The 19,465-nt window shown below is 39.0% G+C and overlaps 1 protein-coding gene across 2 annotated transcripts in view; it reads right to left on the bottom strand.

Annotated features, from left to right (window-relative positions):
* Positions 1–1,804: 1,804 nt before the first annotated feature.
* ATP10A (ATPase phospholipid transporting 10A (putative)) overlaps positions 1,805–19,465 on the bottom strand; it is a 113,138-nt gene continuing 95,477 nt past the window's right edge. The window contains exons 13-22 of one of the 2 annotated variants that reach the window (XM_033053000.1): positions 18,527–18,711; positions 18,381–18,389; positions 16,827–17,148; positions 14,460–14,536; positions 10,986–11,111; positions 6,742–6,942; positions 4,502–4,582; positions 4,307–4,411; positions 3,775–3,962; positions 1,805–3,110 (exon numbers count right to left, since the gene is read on the bottom strand). In XM_033053000.1, the coding sequence (XP_032908891.1) occupies positions 2,405–3,110; positions 3,775–3,962; positions 4,307–4,411; positions 4,502–4,582; positions 6,742–6,942; positions 10,986–11,111; positions 14,460–14,536; positions 16,827–17,148; positions 18,381–18,389; positions 18,527–18,711 (2,000 nt within the window). In that variant the 3' untranslated portion in view covers positions 1,805–2,404. The remainder of the gene's footprint in view (positions 3,111–3,774; positions 3,963–4,306; positions 4,412–4,501; positions 4,583–6,741; positions 6,943–10,985; positions 11,112–14,459; positions 14,537–16,826; positions 17,149–18,380; positions 18,390–18,526; positions 18,712–19,465) is intronic. The other variant, XM_033053001.1, reaches the window with a different exon arrangement.

The following is a 19,465-nucleotide window of genomic DNA, read 5'->3' as shown; positions in this document are numbered from 1 at the left end:
GAGTCAGTAAGCTCAGAAGAGCCTCACCTGGCTGTTAGGGTGCTACCATAACTGAGAGGGGGCACACACCTGCAACATCCCTGGCAAACTCCTGCTATGACCCCGTGACACTCTTAGACTGAATTTAACATCCTGCTAACCTATGAACTCTGCCCACCTGCTATCTGACACTGTGTCCTCCTGTGAGATCCTGTTTTGCAAGCAGATTAAGGTTTCTAACCAGATGGCAACATTTACACATTTCAAAGTGTCATTTGACTTCTCCTCTGACATTAAAAAACACTGCATCTCCACATAGATAAGTTATTTACAGTGGCAATCTCTGCACAGGATGTGTTAAAGCCAGCTAACCTTGCGAAAAACTCACCTGCAAAGTTGTACCAACAATGGCTATCAAGACTGAGCAGGCTGGTAGAGCAAGCAGAGATACCTGACAGCGGGCTGTCTCCCCCAGCTAGAGACCTTTGCAAAGGAGGTTCCTACAGCTGAGTCCTGCAGGCTCCCTTGCCAGTGCTCCGAGGGCACAGCATCTGCCCTGCTTCAGAGGGGTGTGCCAAGACCCACACTCCTGGCTCATGTTGGCACTGACAGGACAGATGCCCACCTGCCTTTGTGGAAACTGAGTGGCCACTCGAACTGCCCCATTTCTATCACAGTTAACACAGCAGAGGAATGCTAGCTCATTTTCAGCCACTAACAAATGAATCAATAGGTGTGCTTTCCTCCACTGAAGTCTATACATACAAACCAACATTCCTCTTTATCTCAAGGGTAAAAGGAAGAAGTTCAGCTTCAGGTTTGTTTTATCAAATCAATCATATGCTAAAAGCTGTTCACAGGAGACTGCAATAGCAAGTCCCTTAGTGCCTTTCCCCTGTCCCTAGTCAATTCTAATCCCCAAATGCAGTTTAGTTACATGCAGATGTGTCATGTTTCATGAGGGTAACATATTTATGGGCTGATTGCTCTTCTTTTCGTTGCTTTCATCTCTTCCTTTCATTGGCATTTTACAGTATTATATTATCAATTCAGTCTTTGGGAAAGAGGCCAGTGTATATAAATCTTTGAAAAAAAAAATAGATCCCTGAGTGAATTAGCAAGTGACAGATGGTGGGTAGAGTGTCTTACCACGCTGAGCCAATCCACATGGCAGGCAGGTTGCCAGGCACAGAGCATGGCACGAACAAGTTGTGGCCTTAGAAAAACTGATGGCAAGCAAAACAAAGGCCATGAAAACCTGTGATGAGGAAAAGAAGTGCAGCAGATAGTTCATATGTGGTCAGGGTGACCAGGTGTGGAAGAACCAAGCAATGTGCCAGGCTAAAGCCCCTGGGATCCATCAGGCTGGCACAGGGCAGCTGCACACCCATGTAGCAGTGGCAGTCTGGGGTTTACAACCATGTGAGGTTGGCTCAGAGATAACCTCAGAAAGCAGTGCAGCTTCCTGCTTTTGGGGTGGGAAATACCTCTGCTTAGTACCCTCACAGCTGATCATTCGGCTTCACCATCCCCGAGGACTCCATCTAATCTGGATGAAACAACAGCAGAAGTGTCTTACAAATTTCCACTCTGCCAGTCCTTAGCAAGCAGAACAGACCTCTTCAGTAGCAGTGGCTGTGGTAGTGCTCACAGGCTTCCCAGCTTAAACTCTAGAGCAGACATGAGACACCAGTTCTTTGCCACCAAATCCTTCCTTACAAACAAGCAGCAAGCTTTCTGTGCAGCATGGTGTAAGGCCATGCCCAGCCAAACACAAGCTCCCCCAAGGGAAGGGCTGAGTTACAATTAATGCCAGACTGAGAAGTCACTTTGCAATATGGATGGTCATTTATTTATTGTTTTATCATGACACATCAAATACTATGGCTGCAATATCAGAACATGGTGTCACTTATAAAATATCAGTATTATTAATGTGGTGGTAAGGTACTGTTAACATTTACAGAGAGGTGTATAATAATTCCATAGCTTTGCCTCAGTGACAAAATACACTGGCAAGCAGATGATGGATGGAATATAGTGACTCTTTATTATCATGGTTTTTCCTCCTTGATTACTGAATGGCCTATAATGGTATCAATAATTGTCGCTGAATCTAATAGTTTTGAATATGGTAGATAGATCCTTTGCTTTTACAGTATGTGTCAGAATAAAAGAGAAGCATCTGAAAAATAAAGAAAAGGCATTTCTTTACAAAATGAGATGAAAAAATAAAATAATATAAATGGAACTTTCAAGTGTTTCTTTTTATATTTAAAGCTCTTATTTCAATATACTGTATTTAAACATTCTTAAATAATCATTCTGTACCTTTGATTTTCTGTTTCATCTTTGGAAACAAATAGAGTAATCTCACTATAAATGTGTGCAAATAGAAAATATATAAATATATTTATGGCCCACGTCATAAAAAGGTGGTCTCAGAATTATCATTTTTACAGTGATCAGTTGGGGTTCCTTTTGTTTTGTCCTGCAAGTTATTTGAGCTCTCTTCTTTTAAGCCTTTGAAGTCCACTTGCAAAGAAGAGCCAAGCACACACATACTGTCCTGTGTTTCATTTTGTAAACTGCTTGATGACACCTGTAAAACAGTCCCAATGTGACTGAACAGCGGAGTTGATGTGATCCACTTCAACAAACTGAAGTCTGCTTGGTCGACTGCTGAGCTCCATGGGAATGTTGTTCCTACAGGCAATGACTCCACCTCTGCAGTGCCACATCGAACTTCATGAAACCCCATGGACCTTTCCAGACTGCTTGCTGATGAGGGGAGCTTGTTTCCCTCATACAACAAAGCACCCTGGGGAGAGGCAGCCGCAGTCTGATCTGGTTTATGTTCCGCCTTTGCGTGCTCTTGGAAAAATGACTCCCTTGTTTGAGGAGAGGTTGGCAAAGGAGTGCTTTGGTTATCAGCCTTGTAAGAATCACTAGCATTTGAGCCAAGGCTCGGGAAGAAGCTGTCTGCAAAGAGTTGTGTCTGACACATTGTCTCCTTTCCATTCAGCTTGGTGAGAAGCTGGGTGCGAGTCTCTGGGGACAGTTTACTCAGCTGGCGTCCAAGCTGAAGCTGGGTTGGGAATAGTGTTCCCTGAAGGGTTCTGTACAGGAATCTGCAAGATGAGAATGGGCATGTGAAAAGAAATGAAAGAAGGAAATACCCAATAAGTTATTAAGGGAAAATATCCAAGAGAGAAGTACAAAATAAAAAAATAATGCTCTACACAAGAAAGCTTGCAAATGGACAGCTCTGAATGCTGTGCTAGTATTTTGATTGATAACTTAATTAGGCAGTGTAATAAATCTGTATCTTTAGCCAGTGATCCACCTTGTGATTACACACAGTCTTTCATCTTTCCTGACGAGGAACGGCAATGGGGATACATCTGCAGAGTAAGCCTCCTACATCTACAAATAGGCAAGCAGGTTCAAAACACACTATCAGAATTTGGGAGCTGTGCATTTTATGTGAGGATGAATTCAGAAGCATCACAGAAAACCTCACAGGGTAGCAAACCTCTGCATGGCCAGGAGGTTTGATCAACAGTCTACAATTATCCCATTCCTGTGGTCTTGGCCAGGAGTTGTGGTATGTTCCTGTGGTCAGGAGCACAGAACAGGTTAGACAACCTGACTTCAAATGATCAGCTGCTGAAAGAAACTGAGTTGGCTGGCAGGCAAAACAAAAAATAAGGAGTGGAAAATGTTCTTGCTCTCCCAATCATATGTATAAAGTGCCTTTACATACAAGAAGAGATATGAGAGAAGATACAATACCTGGGCAGCAATGCAACAACTGGTGATATAATGCAAGTGAAATAGAACATAGGGTCTCCCATCAGCCTTTCCATGGTCCAGTAGGGATTGGATGGAGGATGGCAGACTGGGCAGGAAGCATTGTAAACCAGAGCCACAAAGAAGAATAAAACAATACTGAAGATGCAAGATGACCAGTGGAGGAAAGTCTAGAACAACCAAAAAACCCAACAACATAAGTATAACAATTCTTTACGTTTCTGAGAAATTTGCTGTGACTTAATTAAAATAAAACTTCTTAATTTATGGAGTCAAATCCATGCACAGCAGAGTTTAGATCCTTGTATATTTAAAAATTCTTATTATAAATACAACACTAAAAAGCTGTTTGCAGATCATATTTTAAAACCTTTTCCATGCTTTTTTAAAGTGTCTGCTAAAAATAGAATGTGCTGAGGGAAAGAAGCAACCATCTTATGTTTTTGAAAGGTGGCACTAAGAGAAAAATTATGTCTGTGCCAGTGAGTTTCTATGTAGGCTGTGGGTACCTTACCCAAGTTTTGGTTTCAATAGCCAAATGCAAGATGATGGTGAAAAGAGCTATTGTGGTGATGGGAGTCCCCCAAGAGAAGATATCCACCTCTGAATCATAGTAAGTCTGTAAGAAAGAAGACAGAATTTAGCCCAAGCTGTGTTGCCAGTTTTCCTCCAAATGCTTGAAATAGAATGGCTTAAACCAAGCACTTACAAAATAGGGGATGAAGAAGCAAACCAGGCTTTGATACATAGCATCAATCATGTTCATCCAAAACATGTGTGGTTGGTACTCCTGTGTCATTAAAAAAAAAAATTAAGAAAATCAGATCATAATGAAGATTCTATCTGTGAGGATGGGTATTTTGAGGGGCATATTTCAAGGGCAGTTTTAAGGGCTTGGGAAAATAGCTTCATAACTTTGCCATTTAGCTACCCTGTGGGATAAAGCATGAAAAGTCTACCTGCAAGTCACTCTGTTCTGGGATGAAACTATTTTGACTTTTTTTAAATTTTTTTTTTCCCTGGCAGAGGGTGTAATTTGAATCTGATGCTCAGGCCAGGAAACATTTATGAAGGTGCCCTATTTTATGCACGACAGTCAGACCACTAATGAACATGAATAAATGGGTTCTACACCATGTAAGCACAACCACAGGGTATTTATTAGCAGAAGAGAAAACAGAAAATGTACATGTACTTAGAGAATATCCACAACAAAGGTCTTTAGTGGCAATTCATGCAGCAATATATGCTATAAATATGTATATGAAACATAGATATATATATATATACACACACAAATCTCTAAGTATGCGCATAAAATTGCTTGCTAAAACCAATATTAAACTAACATTTTGTTTACAGAAATATACAATTGCAGGGGTATGGATGGTCATATAAGGGACCTAGATACAAGCAAAAATAGTTTATAAATGGCAAAATGTTTATATAATTTTGGTATATATTCTACATCTCCAACAACTGGGTTCACCAAGTCTTCTTTTGTGAAAATATCATTGCAGACTAAAAATGGCAATGGGAAGATGCTTAGAAAGAATTATGGTGTTACTTGGCCTCCTGAACTAACATGGTTAATTACTGCATCAGGTTGCTTAGAGGGATTGTGGAATCTTTAGTGTTGGAGACATTAAAAACTGGACTAGTTGAAGACCTGAGAAACCTCATCCAGGTTTGAAGCTGTTTTGATGAGGGGTCTTGATCAGATGGCCTTCAGAGCCACCCAAACTATTCTACAATACTGTGGGCCCTTTTTGAAAGAGATCCCACCTAAAACAGGATTTTAAAGTTTTTAAAATGCCTTTTAGGTTACTTAAGGAGAATACGATCAATAGATTAAAAAAAAAACAAAAACAAAACCCAAAACAACTTAGAATGATCTCTGGGCTTCTCTGTGAGAAATAACTGTTCTGTGAGCCTGGGAGACTTCTAAGTTTGCCAGCTGAAGACAGGCAGACATAACCTCCCAACAAACCTTAAGGCATTACAACATTTCTATCATCCTAAAAATGTGCAAGAGAGGAAGGTATTAATAGTACAGATCTTTCAAGTGTGATGCATTAAAACAGAAGAAATGTAGAAAACAGAAAACAACAGATGAAAAGGACAGAGTTTGGACTAACGGATTAAAAGAATTACACTCAAATTCTCCTTTCATCTTTCCAGGAGAGTATCTAGCTATGCCACTACATGTGTGGGGTACCAAATACAGGTGTACACTTGGAGGCAAAAACCACTTACTGTGTCCTCTCAGAGGACAGCTTTTAAGACACTTTTAAGAAGACTTTTGCCTTCAAAACATCCCCATCCAGATAGTCTTGCCAAACAGCAAGATTTTCCCACAGTACACTGTACCTGTGATTACGAGGAATGATTTGGCTCAAATTCCTCCTGCAATTCCTTCTGTTTTCATTGTGCAATTCAAGTAGATGGAGACAAGGTGTTTTCAACAGATATTTCAACTGAATCTGTCATCTGTGACTACCTCCCTCAGAGACTAAGTTTGTCATGCTTACTACCAAGGCCATCTTTCTCTTCTTTTTGTACAGGGCTGGGAACTGAAGTTTTGAATAAGTACTCTGATGTTATTTGTGTAAAAGCCTGCACTAGCTGCAAAGTGCAATCTATTTTATTTTTGTGGTTATTTGTGAGTCTAGACCATGAAGGAGGTGTTCAGTTTAGGTTGAATGAAATCATCCAGCCTTCTCTCCTGATATGTATTAAAAATATGGCCAGTTGGGGCTTTGTTTGTTTGTGAGTCTTTTGTTTAGGTGTACTTTTGGCATTTTAACTCAGATAAGAAATATCACACAGTAATAACACTTACTACTTAGACTATGTTTACCAGTCATCTATCCTTTGGGAGCAGAGCTAGTTTTCAGTCGAAACTAAAGATGTTCAGGAAAGAAATTAAAGTAATCAAGAAGTTTTTACCTCCATATTCTGTCCACTTTTATAAAGCTGAGGTACAGCAATTAACACTTCAGCTGGTACATCCTTATCCAGCACACCAGTAATCAGTTGTGGAAGAGAAGAGAAGAATAAATTAAAGAAGATCAGATACCACTGATCAATCATTGATGAGCCAGAGAACCCGCAGTAGAACTGGTACCAGAAGAGAAGGGCCACAAACATCTGAAACAGAACAAGCAATACTGTAAATATAACAAGATAAGGAGAACCCTCATCCCACTTTGTTCTGAAACCATTCTTATTCCAGCTCTGCAAGGACTTATCTATGAATGCCGAACATGTGAGCAATCCTTGTGAGGATACCTCTCTTTAACTCACTTCCTGATGCATGGATCACTTGGATAAGCTGCAAACATCTGGCACACCTGCAAATCTTGCTGGAACCTCAGATCTTGGGCATCCCACAAAATTAACTTTCAGTTCAAGTGAAACACTGAGATGCAATTTAACTAACTATAAAAAGCTCTCCCAACCACCAGTGACCTCTAGGTAAATGAGTACTGATGTCATAGCAATTACACGACTACTGTAAGAACAAGAATTTCCACAATAATATCTTTTGCTGGCTGAAGATGTTTTGGGAGACTTTTGTGGTCTACAACAGATAAATGCAGACCTTTTTTGCAAGACCAACATGAAACCAGCAGCAGTAAGGAAGGTGAAACTGAAAGGTTTAGAAAAGTTGTCTTAACTATCCAATCTTTGTACTTTGACATTCAGCAAATTAGCACTGCTGTAAGGATTCCTCAATCTCCCTTCTTCTTCAGCTCTATGAAGAAACCAGCTTCCAACAGTTGCAGAGGGGGTGTTCATCTACTTGGGTTGGAGTCATCCAAAAATAAACAAACCACATAAATAGCTTTTTCTACTATCTTTTCAGCATGGAGAATCCAGAGGGCTCAGGAAAGGTGCTGATTTCAGATGCTGATGAAGGATTTCAGGCCTAGAAAAAAATGGCCAACTTCCTAGAGAAGGAAATAAATTCCCAGGTTTGGTTCTCCTAAAGTAAAATTTTTGTTTTTCTTTGTAAAGTGATTAAAACCAGAAAACTGATGGAAACTCTTGAGGGTTTTCCTCCTTTTAACGATGAAGATGGGAAATGACATGACCTCTCCTTTAACTTTCTCTTCTTTTTGTGTTCTGTTCTCAAAAAGCTTTCAGTCAGATGGAGAATGTTAATCCTTCATGAATTTTAGATATACAGAGGAAAATACAGATCTATTCTATCTGTGTGCCCAAATGTGGTTGAAAATTAAACATAGAAGGAAAAAAAGGCCATGGGTGTGCTTACTCAGTGCAAGCTGCTGTAAGGAGAGTAAACCTGTCGTGTAAAGGGGAATTGCCACAGAATAAGAGGTCACATAAATGTACATACATCTATGTGTATATATATATATGTACACATTGATCAGGCAAAGTTTACACACTACATAGTGGCTTGTATTATGAGCAGCAAATATACCTCAATGTTAGTGAGCCTATTCTGTAAATTAACTTAGGAAAAGTTAAATAGTAGGATTTTTGTAAGCACAATCTCTAGAAATATTTCTGTAAATGTATTTCAAGAAAAATATCCTCCTCTGGCCCAAACAAGACTGAGTTAGTAAAGCCTACCCTCTTTAGTAAAGTTGTCTGGGACATGGCAGTTTCCTTCCAAAACTGAGTATATTTTGAAAATTATTTCTTTGCCACACACAAAATCAAGCAAAATTTCTTGAGTAATTTCTCAAAAAGAAATTGCAATAAACATGTGAATTTATGTCCTTTTTTCTCACTGTTTTAAAACAAAATGCAGCCAATACTGGACATAGTACATTTTCTCTCTAGAGCCTTGCTAACCTGTCTTGGAAACAGTTTGTCTCTGGCAAAAACAGGTAGTTTGATGAAAACACAGTCAGCTGAAAATTTTCCTACCATCCTGCCACCTCTACTATGGGTCTTTATAATGCTGCTGAAGAAAGCTATACAAATAAATGAGGCTTAAATCAGATTTTTTCTCTCCTGAAATTTTATTTTGTATTGAACAAGTTTTTAATTTTAAAATGTTTTCTCTTGCCTCTGTGTATGATCTATTATCTCTCTGAAAAAGACAAAATAAATTTACATAAAGATTTTAAATAAAAAAGGTTTCCCTTCTTCCCCTGCTAGATGAGACTTTTTTATGAATGTGGTCCCAGAGAGAATTTCTCAGTGAATGAAGTATATGTCAAAAAATTTTCAGCGCTGTCTTGCAGAGACAATACATAAATGGGAAGAAGATGTGCAGGTAAAATTTTGTTTACATGAAATCCCTTTTCATCAAGCTCAGGTATTTCCAGTCATGCTATGTTTTAGTTTGTATTTTACTTGTATTTTTATCATCTCCATGAAGCCAAACATCTTCTTGGATAAGTCATTTAAGTTTCCAAATGGCTTTTGCAGCAATGTGAAGTTTAAATTTCAAATTATATAGGTTCTAGTGGAGAACGGAAAATTGCATAGTATAGGGGATAAAAAACACTTGAGGAAACAGAAAACTTGCAGAACATCTGCAGTGTGGCTATCTTGACTCTCTGTCTTTCCATTTTTAACAATCTTTCCTTAAGGGTACAATGTCAGACATATTAATGTCCATATGCTGGATATCCAACTACAGTTTAGAGTCAGAAGCAACAAGTATTTCTCAGAAAGCTTTGAAGGCTGCCAAAACACTGCCAACACAAAGAGATCTCTTCAGTTATTTTCTAGCCTTGAGGCAGTAGCTTCTGAAAATGTCTTATTAAAAATGGCATGAGAAATAATACTTGTAATCAAGGGCATTTGTATCGAAGAAAATGGAAGATTTTACCCAAGGTGAACAAAAGCATTGATATATAAACAGCATCTCTGGCTGCTGATTTCTGGACTGTCTTATGTGCATTATTTCTGTGTTTATTTTTTTAATTTTCAACATAACATGGCTATGCATACACCTCTTGGAAGTTCAGATTTGATACTGTCAATGAGTATCTTGGAAACATCCAGCATTGGGGGTGGGAGTGAGTACAGATGTTCAGCATCATTCAGGATCAAGCCTTAAAACTGATGCATCTGAACACCACCACATATTTCACTGCTGTACTTCAACAGGTGGCTCTCCACTCAGTGTAGCACTGCTTGCTATTTCTGACTCAAGCAGCAGCTCAGATCACAAAGTCCCTTCATTCTTCTGTGTCTGAAAGGGCATTTGCATGCAGTCCCTGCTCAGACCCTTAGGTATTCCGGTGATAAATTTTGAACAAATTATGGTTTTCTTCTGATAAAAACTGAGGATTAGATTAAAATTTGAGAGAAACTTTTACAAAACTGAAAGCCACTTTTTTTTCTGATACTGAAGATAAAATCCAGTCTTCTGCACAATTCATACATTGCCCTCTGAAACAGCTCTAGCTCTCCTCTTTTTCTTGCTTCTTCATATGCCTTGCTCCCAAGGCAATTTGTAGCTGTTTCAAGTGAGCAAATATATGTGCCTGCCAGTGACTCCCACCCAGCTGGTGGTATTCTTGGTTTCCTTGTTAGGCTGTTTTCAATCAATCATCTTTGTACTCCAAGATTAATGCAAGGGGCCTTTGTTGAGGCCAAGGAGTTGAGCTGCTTCTGGCTCAATGCCCAGTACTGGATTGAGTCCTGTTTCATACACCAGGGAGGAAATACAGACCCGTCGTCTGTTCTTTACCACCGTGTGCTTCCTTTCAAGTGAACTCTTTGATTAGTTGGAAATAAGATAAATCAAGGAAAAAACCTTCCCAGTCTCTGCATCTGAGACACAGAGAGGACTCAAATTATCTCAAGTCACTAGGAAATATGTACAGTGATTCATAAACAATGATGAGATACAGTCAGGAAGAGAAAACACACTCAACTGCTACTTGGGGCCAATGCTGATGGCTTTGGCATTGAAGTCTCCTGTATCCAGCCAGCTAAATTCTGCAAAACTGCTCTGTAAAGAAACTTTTCTTCAGCAGTGCTTGTTATTTGTGTTACCTAATTTGCACATTCAGCAGCACACTGTAGCTGTTATGGAGTGGGTCCTGTATTTCTGCAAATGGCAGCCAGCTGTCTTTCAGCTCTGCAAATTTCTTTGCAGCTTATTTATAAACCATTTGAAGGCTGACCTAATGCTCACTTAGCACCAAATAAACCCTGGAAACATGTGGTGCCATAAAGTTGCCAAGTTAAACACTTACTGCATTTTTGTAGAAGAAATACAGCACCATGTTGGCGAGTCGGGAATAACACCAGTGGCCATGAACAAGCAAAAGCTTCTCCAAATGCCTGAACCTCGGGATTGCAAAGTCACTTGCCATCACTGCCTGTAATGAAACAAAGGTTGGAATCATTACTGTAAAGCACCACTTTCAACACTAACAATGAATCTAGTCATCTTCTAGACTCCTACAGTGTTGGAAGTTGTACTCATGAAGAATGAAATTCATGACAGTGCTTATGAAATGCAGCTATTGCTGCATGGATTTAAAACACCCATTGGAAATATCCAAATGCAGCAGCTTGGCAGGACATGCAAGGCAACCCAGTCCTCACCAAGAAGAGATTACAACCTACATTGCAGATGGTGACAAACAATCACAAAAAAGCAGGTGGGAGAATGGCTGGCAATTACAGTTGCATGAAGGCTCAGGGTTCATGTGTGAAGAACTTGGTGGCTGTATCTTTCTCTGTAAAAACTACAATGTACTGTAGTTTAAATGAATTTCCAGAGAATAAGATAAGAACAGCACAATTTAAGTGGTTGCATCATAATCATTTGACTTCAAAAGACAAAACAATAAAAATACTAATTTTAATTTAATTTGCAGACCTGGTTTATACAGTTTACTTGGCTGTCCTGAGGTATCAGTATTTTGAGGGATTTTTAAAATCACACATTTTCTGTAACTGTATGATAAAAAATCACACTAGATGAGAGTCCTCTGGGACTGTGCTGACTGTCAGATAGCATTGACAAAATGAATCACAGTTTCTCTCTAATTCTGACTAAATTTCAGGGTACTGTACATCTAGATGAGACCTACTTGTGTTATATTGTTGTTTCATGACTTTCCTTATCCCTAGGATCACACTAATATTAGTTTAAAATTATTTTACTATTAATTTTCTATTGTGGTATCACCTTTCTTCTCACAATTCAGTTCAGCAAAAACAGGAGAAAAGGTGAAAACCTCCAAAGGAGCAGTATCTTTCTTACACTCTGCTGGGTATATTTTGGCTGTATTTTTAAATGAGAGACATTTTTCCTTTTAAGTTTTCCTTCTTGGTAAAACATCAAAAAGGATCAGTTTTCCCAAGTAGGTGTTTGTAGAAGCTATTAAAATAAACTCTAAAACAGTATGCAAGAGAAGGTGTAAGAATGCATTGCAATTTAAGCAGTAGATATATATATAAGGTCTCAGGCACTTTTTAATATATTGACACATCCTAGGATTTCTCAGGTACTGAGACACACTTGTTATAACCTCCCTGCACAGAAGTCTGATTTGTCTTGCAGACACACAGCTATCTTGCAGGAGAACACAGCTATGCTATGTCTGCTTCCTTGTCCTCCACCCCATCTCAGCCTATTCCAATGTCAAAACAAAACCGTTAGCTTCATTTGTGCTTCCAACATTATACTTTCAGTAGACTGTGAGAAGTGTCACGATTTTTTCTTTTTTTATTCCATTTTTATTATGGTGAGGAACATGGAGAGAAAGATATGTTATCCAATTACATTTGCATGTTTACTTAGGCTCAGAATACCCACTTGATTTTCACATTTCATTTTTTTTTCTTCCAGCTCTACATGCTTCCACAGAATGTGGAAAGAAAATAAATCAGAAAGTATTGCTGCCTTAGGCATCTAAATGCTCAACACCTTCTGAGTACCTGCATGTGTACAATTCTGACAGTTGTTTATAGTAAAGAGGTCTGTGTGGTTCCTTAGGACTTGCAGTAAGGGAAGGGATCTATAAACATTTTCCAGTCTGCTGAACTTTCATTTAGAAATAAAACCAGGTAGTTTAATGAGTTAATGAGAAAACAGCTTTCAGTCCTGGATACACTGCAAAAGCCAGGGGGATTTGAGAACTGGTTATTGTAAGTGTATGAGCTCAACTGAAAGTGGCATAAAGGGCCAAGGGAGTAAAAAAAACCTGCATGAGCAATGTCTGCATTAGGAGGAAAAGTGATCTGAATTAATATATACATGACAGAGCTTACTAGTAAGTTCATAAGAGGTTGCAAGACCCAAGAAAAAAGTTTGCAGCAGACTTTGTTGAATTGATAGGTTTGGAGCCCTCTCTGAGCTCTCTGGAGCTTGGACTGCCTTGCAGAGTGATACTGCAGAAGTTATGCAGGATTTGAAGATGCATATACATTGAAAATATGACATATGCATGACATATAACAAATAAGAAAAATATCTACTGACTTTTCTCCAGTGACCTGTCCTAGCTTCTGCTGATCTGGAGTCAGAAAATGAATAAAGTTGATACCCAAGTTCATAACTCAATTTTTTGTTTCATGAGTTTGTGTGTTGACCCAAATAAATTACAGCATTCATGAAATCCCATGAAATAAAACTCTATAGCCAACTTGAGCACTGTGTGAAGGAGGCCTCTCTTCCCTTTTGAGCAAAACATCCAGCCAATGTTGCAAAAAATGCAATTTGGGTCAGAGAACCACCCACTGGTAACTAAGTTAAGGAGCATGCTCATCTGCTCAGGTCCTTAGGATGGAAACACTTCCCACTTTCCCTGTAGAGCTATTTGACATATACTCAGCTATTCTGTTTTCTCATGCAATCAGCCTGCTCAAATACAGGGCAGGTTGTGGAAATGAGGCATGCTCCTCATTCTCTGTGTCTTACGGCCACGTCTGGTCCTAACACTGTAAGTGATCTGCAGTAGCAGTAGAGGAGGCTGAGATAATACATACATCCTACACATATACATCCTCTCTTCTAGGGATGAGAGAAGTGCCTCTTACACAGGGATAAATGCAGTAATCATAGGTGGAACACATCCAGAATACTACAAGGCAAGCATCCTCATCCTGCTATTCCCTGTGACTGGAAATGTGGCCAAACCAAGACTTTCTATAAGGTGTAAGGAGCAGTGTTTCTGCAAAGGGCCATGATCTCTACTTTCTTTATTGTTTTGCTGTCTGAATAAGCTGAGTGAGTGAGATGTGTGAGTGGCTGGGCTAAGGGTCACCACCATACCACACAAATAAGCTACATTAGTTGTATTGGCTTGGGTAGCCACTCCATAGAAGTATACCCAAGCAATATAGGAGAGAGGAGACTAAAAGCCAGAATAAGATGAACCTTTATTTCCTAAAGAATGAATAGCTGAGCTTTTTTTCCCCACTTTAAACAATTATTTAGCTAAGTATTTCTTTAATCATATTGCTTACAGGGATCTGGTAAGTTCAATTTTCTGAGAAAGCAGAGTGTGTGTAAACTCAGAACAGATCTCAGAATAAGCGTGAGCACATACTCAAGCTGAAAGAACCCTTATAAGACACAACTGGCACTCCTCAGCACAACCTGCTGCTTTTCCTTTATTTGTTCTGACTATCCAGAGGCAGTCTGAATAATCTGACTTAGAGAAAGTGGCTGTTTCATGCCCTCATGGGAGTGTTTTCCACTAGATGAGCATTACCTGCATGCCTTCTTGACCAGAGATCCCCACACCAACATCGGCCACTTGGATCATGCTGACATCATTAGCACCATCACCTAAAGATAACAAAATGCAGTTTTGTTATCACTAGAAGACAAACAATAGTTGACAGCAACAAAACAAAGGAGAAACAGTTGCTATTGAGTGTTGGTTGAATACAGTTAAGAGACACATTTACTAAGTGTTGGTTGGGTACAGTAAGGGAGCTGTGCATAGAAAGGATACACCTTTAGAATATAAGGTTCAAAGCTTGCAAAGTTTCCAAGACATTCTGATCTTTTTAGACCATTTTATCATAGAAAAGTAACAATAAAACAAATGCGTCTCTTTTTAATAATACCTAAAATTCAGGTATCAGGCCTGAACTTCACAAATAGTAAAACAGTAGAAGGCTTAGAATAAGCATCCCAAACACTTCTGCTTCCTGATTAAGTCTGCCTGCAATCAGGTATATTGAAAATAAATGTTCAAGACGGCCTAAAGCCAATGAAAAAGTCTACACTGTAAAAATACTAAAGAAAGTTAAAAAGTAGATGAATTAAATAAAAAGTCAAGAGAGTAGGGTTGACCAGTCTGAGATCTTTAATATACCCAAGACTGGTAGATTTAATTGGAATGGGTGCAGAGCCACCACCCTCTACTCTGCTTCCAATCATGACACCACAAGTGATAGGTGCCATAGACAGGATACCAGAATGAGATACGTATCTAGTTCTTAACCTCTTAAATTTACAGCCAGTGTACTAATGGAAAATTATACTGTATTAGCTTATGACAGGACGCTTGGTTTTAAACTTCAGTGGCTGAGGTGCACATCACATGTCACCAATTCCCTGGCTGTTGGCACGGATAAGAGCAGTATCTGCTCACCAGGCAGAGGTGTTATCTTTGTGACTGTGTGATACAGAATCACAGAATGACTAGGTTGGAAGAGATCTTCAAGATCACCAAGTCCAAACCATGCCCTAACACCTCAACTAAACCATGGCACTCAGTGCCACATCCAGTCTTTTTTCAAACACATCCACAGGTGGTGACTCCATCATCCCCCCAGGCAGACCATTCCAGTACTTTATCACCCTCTCTGTAAAAAACTTTTTCCTAATATCCAACCTCTATTTCCCTTGCCGCAGCTGAAGACTGTGTCCTCTCATGCTGTCAGTTGCTGCCTGGAGAAAGAGACCAACCCCCACCTCACTATAACCACCTTTCAAGAAGCTGTAGAGTGATAAGGTCTGGACCTCTGGATCTCCTTTTCTCCAAGCTACAACCCAAGTTAAGCCATTTTGGGAGGTCTAAAGGGAGAATGCATACAGCTAGGCTTTAAACCAGAGCAGGAGCTTAAGCTCAACTTGTAGACTCAAGATGCTCAGAAAGAATGAAATTACAAGCTGCCTAGTCTCCACTAGTGTTTTTAAGTATTCTGGACAATTCAAGTTAATGAGCCAGATGTCTTTTTACAAAATATGCAAATGATTATGTCTACAGTAGGAGGGAGGCGTATTTGAGCAAGATATAATACACTGAGCATGAAGATGGTGATAATCAGCACATACTTGGTGATGTTGATGTCACACAAATCTGGCAATTATTATATGTACTTAGGATTTCTCATGGACAGGTCCCACCCACATGTATTCCAGCTATAATTAACCAATACAGGCAGATGAAAGCAAGTGTATTTCTGACAGTATATGCTGAAATCATATCTTCTAATGAAACATGAACCTAAACTTAAGATAGGGAAAGAAGAGCTGGTTGACTTGTGTAAAAATCATAGAAACGTGGAAGATCCTATCAAACTTAAGACAGGCAGACTGTCAAAGTCTCCCCTTTGCCAACTGAGTGATAAGATGGGAAGAAGTATAAGTCTTGGCATGACACCAGTTGTAAATCCACTCTCTATAATACAAGGCCAAATCATATATGCTCTGCTGTATGGCTGACCTGTGATGATAAACACAGAACCTTGAGTTTAAGCATGGTTGGATGAAACAGCACTGAGCACATTTTTTGGGGTGTAATACAGTGATTGCAAAATGGTGTTTTGCACAGCATAAGATAACCCAGTTCTTTACAGCTGTGTTCAGACATGCCAAAACCTCTTAGCATAACTGGATCCTTATTACCTAACCTCTGGAGGAAGAAATCCCAAATACTGCACCAGAGTTCTATCCTGGTTTTGAGTAAATATGTTAGAATAAATACATTAGAATTGTCCAATATGTTTTCAGACAAAACGGGAAATCTGTTTCAGTTCAGCTTGGAGGGACCTATATAAAAAAAATAAAAATTTTCAGGACATAGTATACATCAAGGCAGGCTTGTATAGACTGAGGTATTTACCTATTGCCAAGGTCATTGCTTTGAGTTTGTCTCTGACTAGTTTCACTACCATGCTCTTTTGGAGTGGGGTAGAGCGACAACACAGTACTGAACGGCATCGCTTGGCTAGTGCAAGAAATTTATCTTCCAGAGCAGGCTCCAGGGCATAAGCTAGAGTCCTTCCATCAATGACTAGGCCCAAGCTGGAAAGCACAGAGGAAGAGGGTGGATAGAGAGGGGTGAACCCAACAGTCATGTTTCCAGTAGCTCCGTCTATTGTGTTGTTTGAAAATTTAGACTCTACGCATTGCAGACACTGTTCGAGCAAGACAGCACATGTCTCCTGAAAAAAAATTCAAAATAAAAAGGCTTGAGAGAAAAGAACAGGTATTCAAAGGCTCTGTTTGCTGTATGTTTAGGCATAACTAATAAAGGGAATGTATTATTTGCTGTGCTGTTGAGGATTTAATTTCTAATAATCTTCTACTTGTTTTGAACACACTTAATTCTTGCAGAAGATATGACAACAGCAAAGAGTAGAAAGGTTTAAAATCTAATTCTTCTTTAACATGCACTTTTGTATGGTAAATTAATTTCTTTTAGCTCCTTCTCAGAATAACAGTACTGGGAAATGATATATAATTGGTACCAAGTTAAGTATGGTGATGAACACCATTATGGTGATGAACACCATGTATACGCCCACAACTCAGATCAAAGAGTTATACATTGTTAAAGGCCAATTAAAGGTTATTTAAACCTTTAAACCTTTAAAAATCTCTCTCCTAGCCATACTCAACTAGAAGATGTTATTGAGAATATATGAACATTTAAAAGAAATGCTATTGGGCTTACAGCAAAGCATGACTAAAAAGAAAAACCATGGAAAATTAATTTACCAGTTCATTTGATACACCCAAGAATGGAAAATGCTGTTATCTTTTCTTCCTTTTTGAAAGAAATTGGAGCTGAATACTGATGGCCTACCTCTCCTCTGCTGATTTGAAGTCCAATTTTATCACCCCATAAAAGGACTACAGCACTATCAGTCTGGTTCCTTGTATGTTAGACCGTATCAGTAAACTCTTTATGACTGCTTGCAACAAGTTGAGCACAGGAAAGATCAGTAATTCAGAAGGATTAGAAAAGGTCTGTTAGGAAGCAAGGCATTACTGTAGATGTGTTTTTCTGCCTCTCACTGTTAGCATGAAAATTTAAATATTGCTTCTATCTCCAGAGAAAAAGCCACCTGAGAAAACATGAATGACTGAGTTATCTAAATACTTAATTTCAGTGGCATAAAATAAAGTACAAATTCTCAACAGGTTATCATTTGCTTTCTTTCTCAACATGTATTTAATAACAGGTTGCTTTTTAGACCCATTAGTGCCAATAAACATAAATAGGGATGTTTTGAGAATGCATACTGAAGAAAGTGATTTATGCTGCTATGGCACATTTTCGTTCATGGTGGAGTTCATTACATACAGTTACATGTTTTCAGTAAGGTTATGTTGCATGAGGCTATGGTTTAGAAGCACGATTCACTGAAAAGTATTCAAAGACGTGTCCTACCTGAAAATTCTAGATGAAGCAGGAAAAGAAGCAAAAAAAAAAAAAAAAAAGAGGGAAAGGAAAAAAGCCATCAAACTTTTAATTGTACAAGTTGAAAATACAGCAAAACTAGTTCATTAGTCAACTTGTATATTGGATCTGCTTACTGGTGATTCAGCATTCAGAGTGATGATTTCTTCATCATGATCTAGTAGCTTGCAGGCATATGCAATATTAACAGCTGTTTCTTGCTTGTCTCCAGTAAGAACCCAAATCTGCAATCCAGCTTTGCGCAAGCTTGCAATGGTTTCTGGAACACCATCCTGCAAACGGTCCTCTATGCCAGTTGCACCTAAATGCATAAAAAAAGCAAAATATTCCATATTAAATGAACACCTAGGGTTGCCCTTAAATTTTAAGCTTAGATTAAAAAAACAAAATGAAACCCAAAACAACCGGCAGCCACTTTTACTGGGAGACAGCTAAACTACCAATGGTTGCAAGATCTGGGCAGCTTTTTGGGGGTGTTGAGGAGGAAGAAAGGAAAGCAGCTGGGGTAAACAGTTGCATCAACAATAAACAACAAATTCAGAATTCTAAATGTCAAAAGCAACCAGATGCCACTCCTAGTCCCAGAGGTTCACAATTGTCTCTATGCTCTATATCTAGTTCATCTCTGCTGAATGTTGCTAGAGAAGCTCTTGGTTCTTGGAGATAATTTCAGTTCCTAAAGATCTTAACTGCCTTTTCTCAGCAAGAAGAGAGTGGGTCTCTAGAAATTCCTCTTTTGAAGGGGAATAACAGCAGGTCTGCAGCTTGGCAACAACAGATTAGACTGCAAACATAAACCTTTCTGTGCCTTGTTGCTGCTCTTTGCTCTTGCAGAAAGACACTGGTGACCAAATGAGATATAGTAGAGAATAAATCATAAATCTGTGACCGTGATGTGAGAGTAAAATGTGTATTTTCATGCTTTCAGTGCATCTTTCTACCTGTTATAAGAGACTGGATATCTGTTTTATGCTTACATAAATCAATTGACTGAGACAAGATTTTCATATATATGAAAAGTGGCAAAAAAGCCACTCAGGACCAAGTTCAGTGTC

This window comes from Catharus ustulatus, chromosome 2 (genome assembly GCF_009819885.2).
Source record: "Catharus ustulatus isolate bCatUst1 chromosome 2, bCatUst1.pri.v2, whole genome shotgun sequence".
Lineage (NCBI taxonomy): Eukaryota > Metazoa > Chordata > Aves > Passeriformes > Turdidae > Catharus > Catharus ustulatus.
Note: the sequence above shows the minus strand (reverse complement) of the source record. Positions and strands in the feature narration are given on the sequence as shown.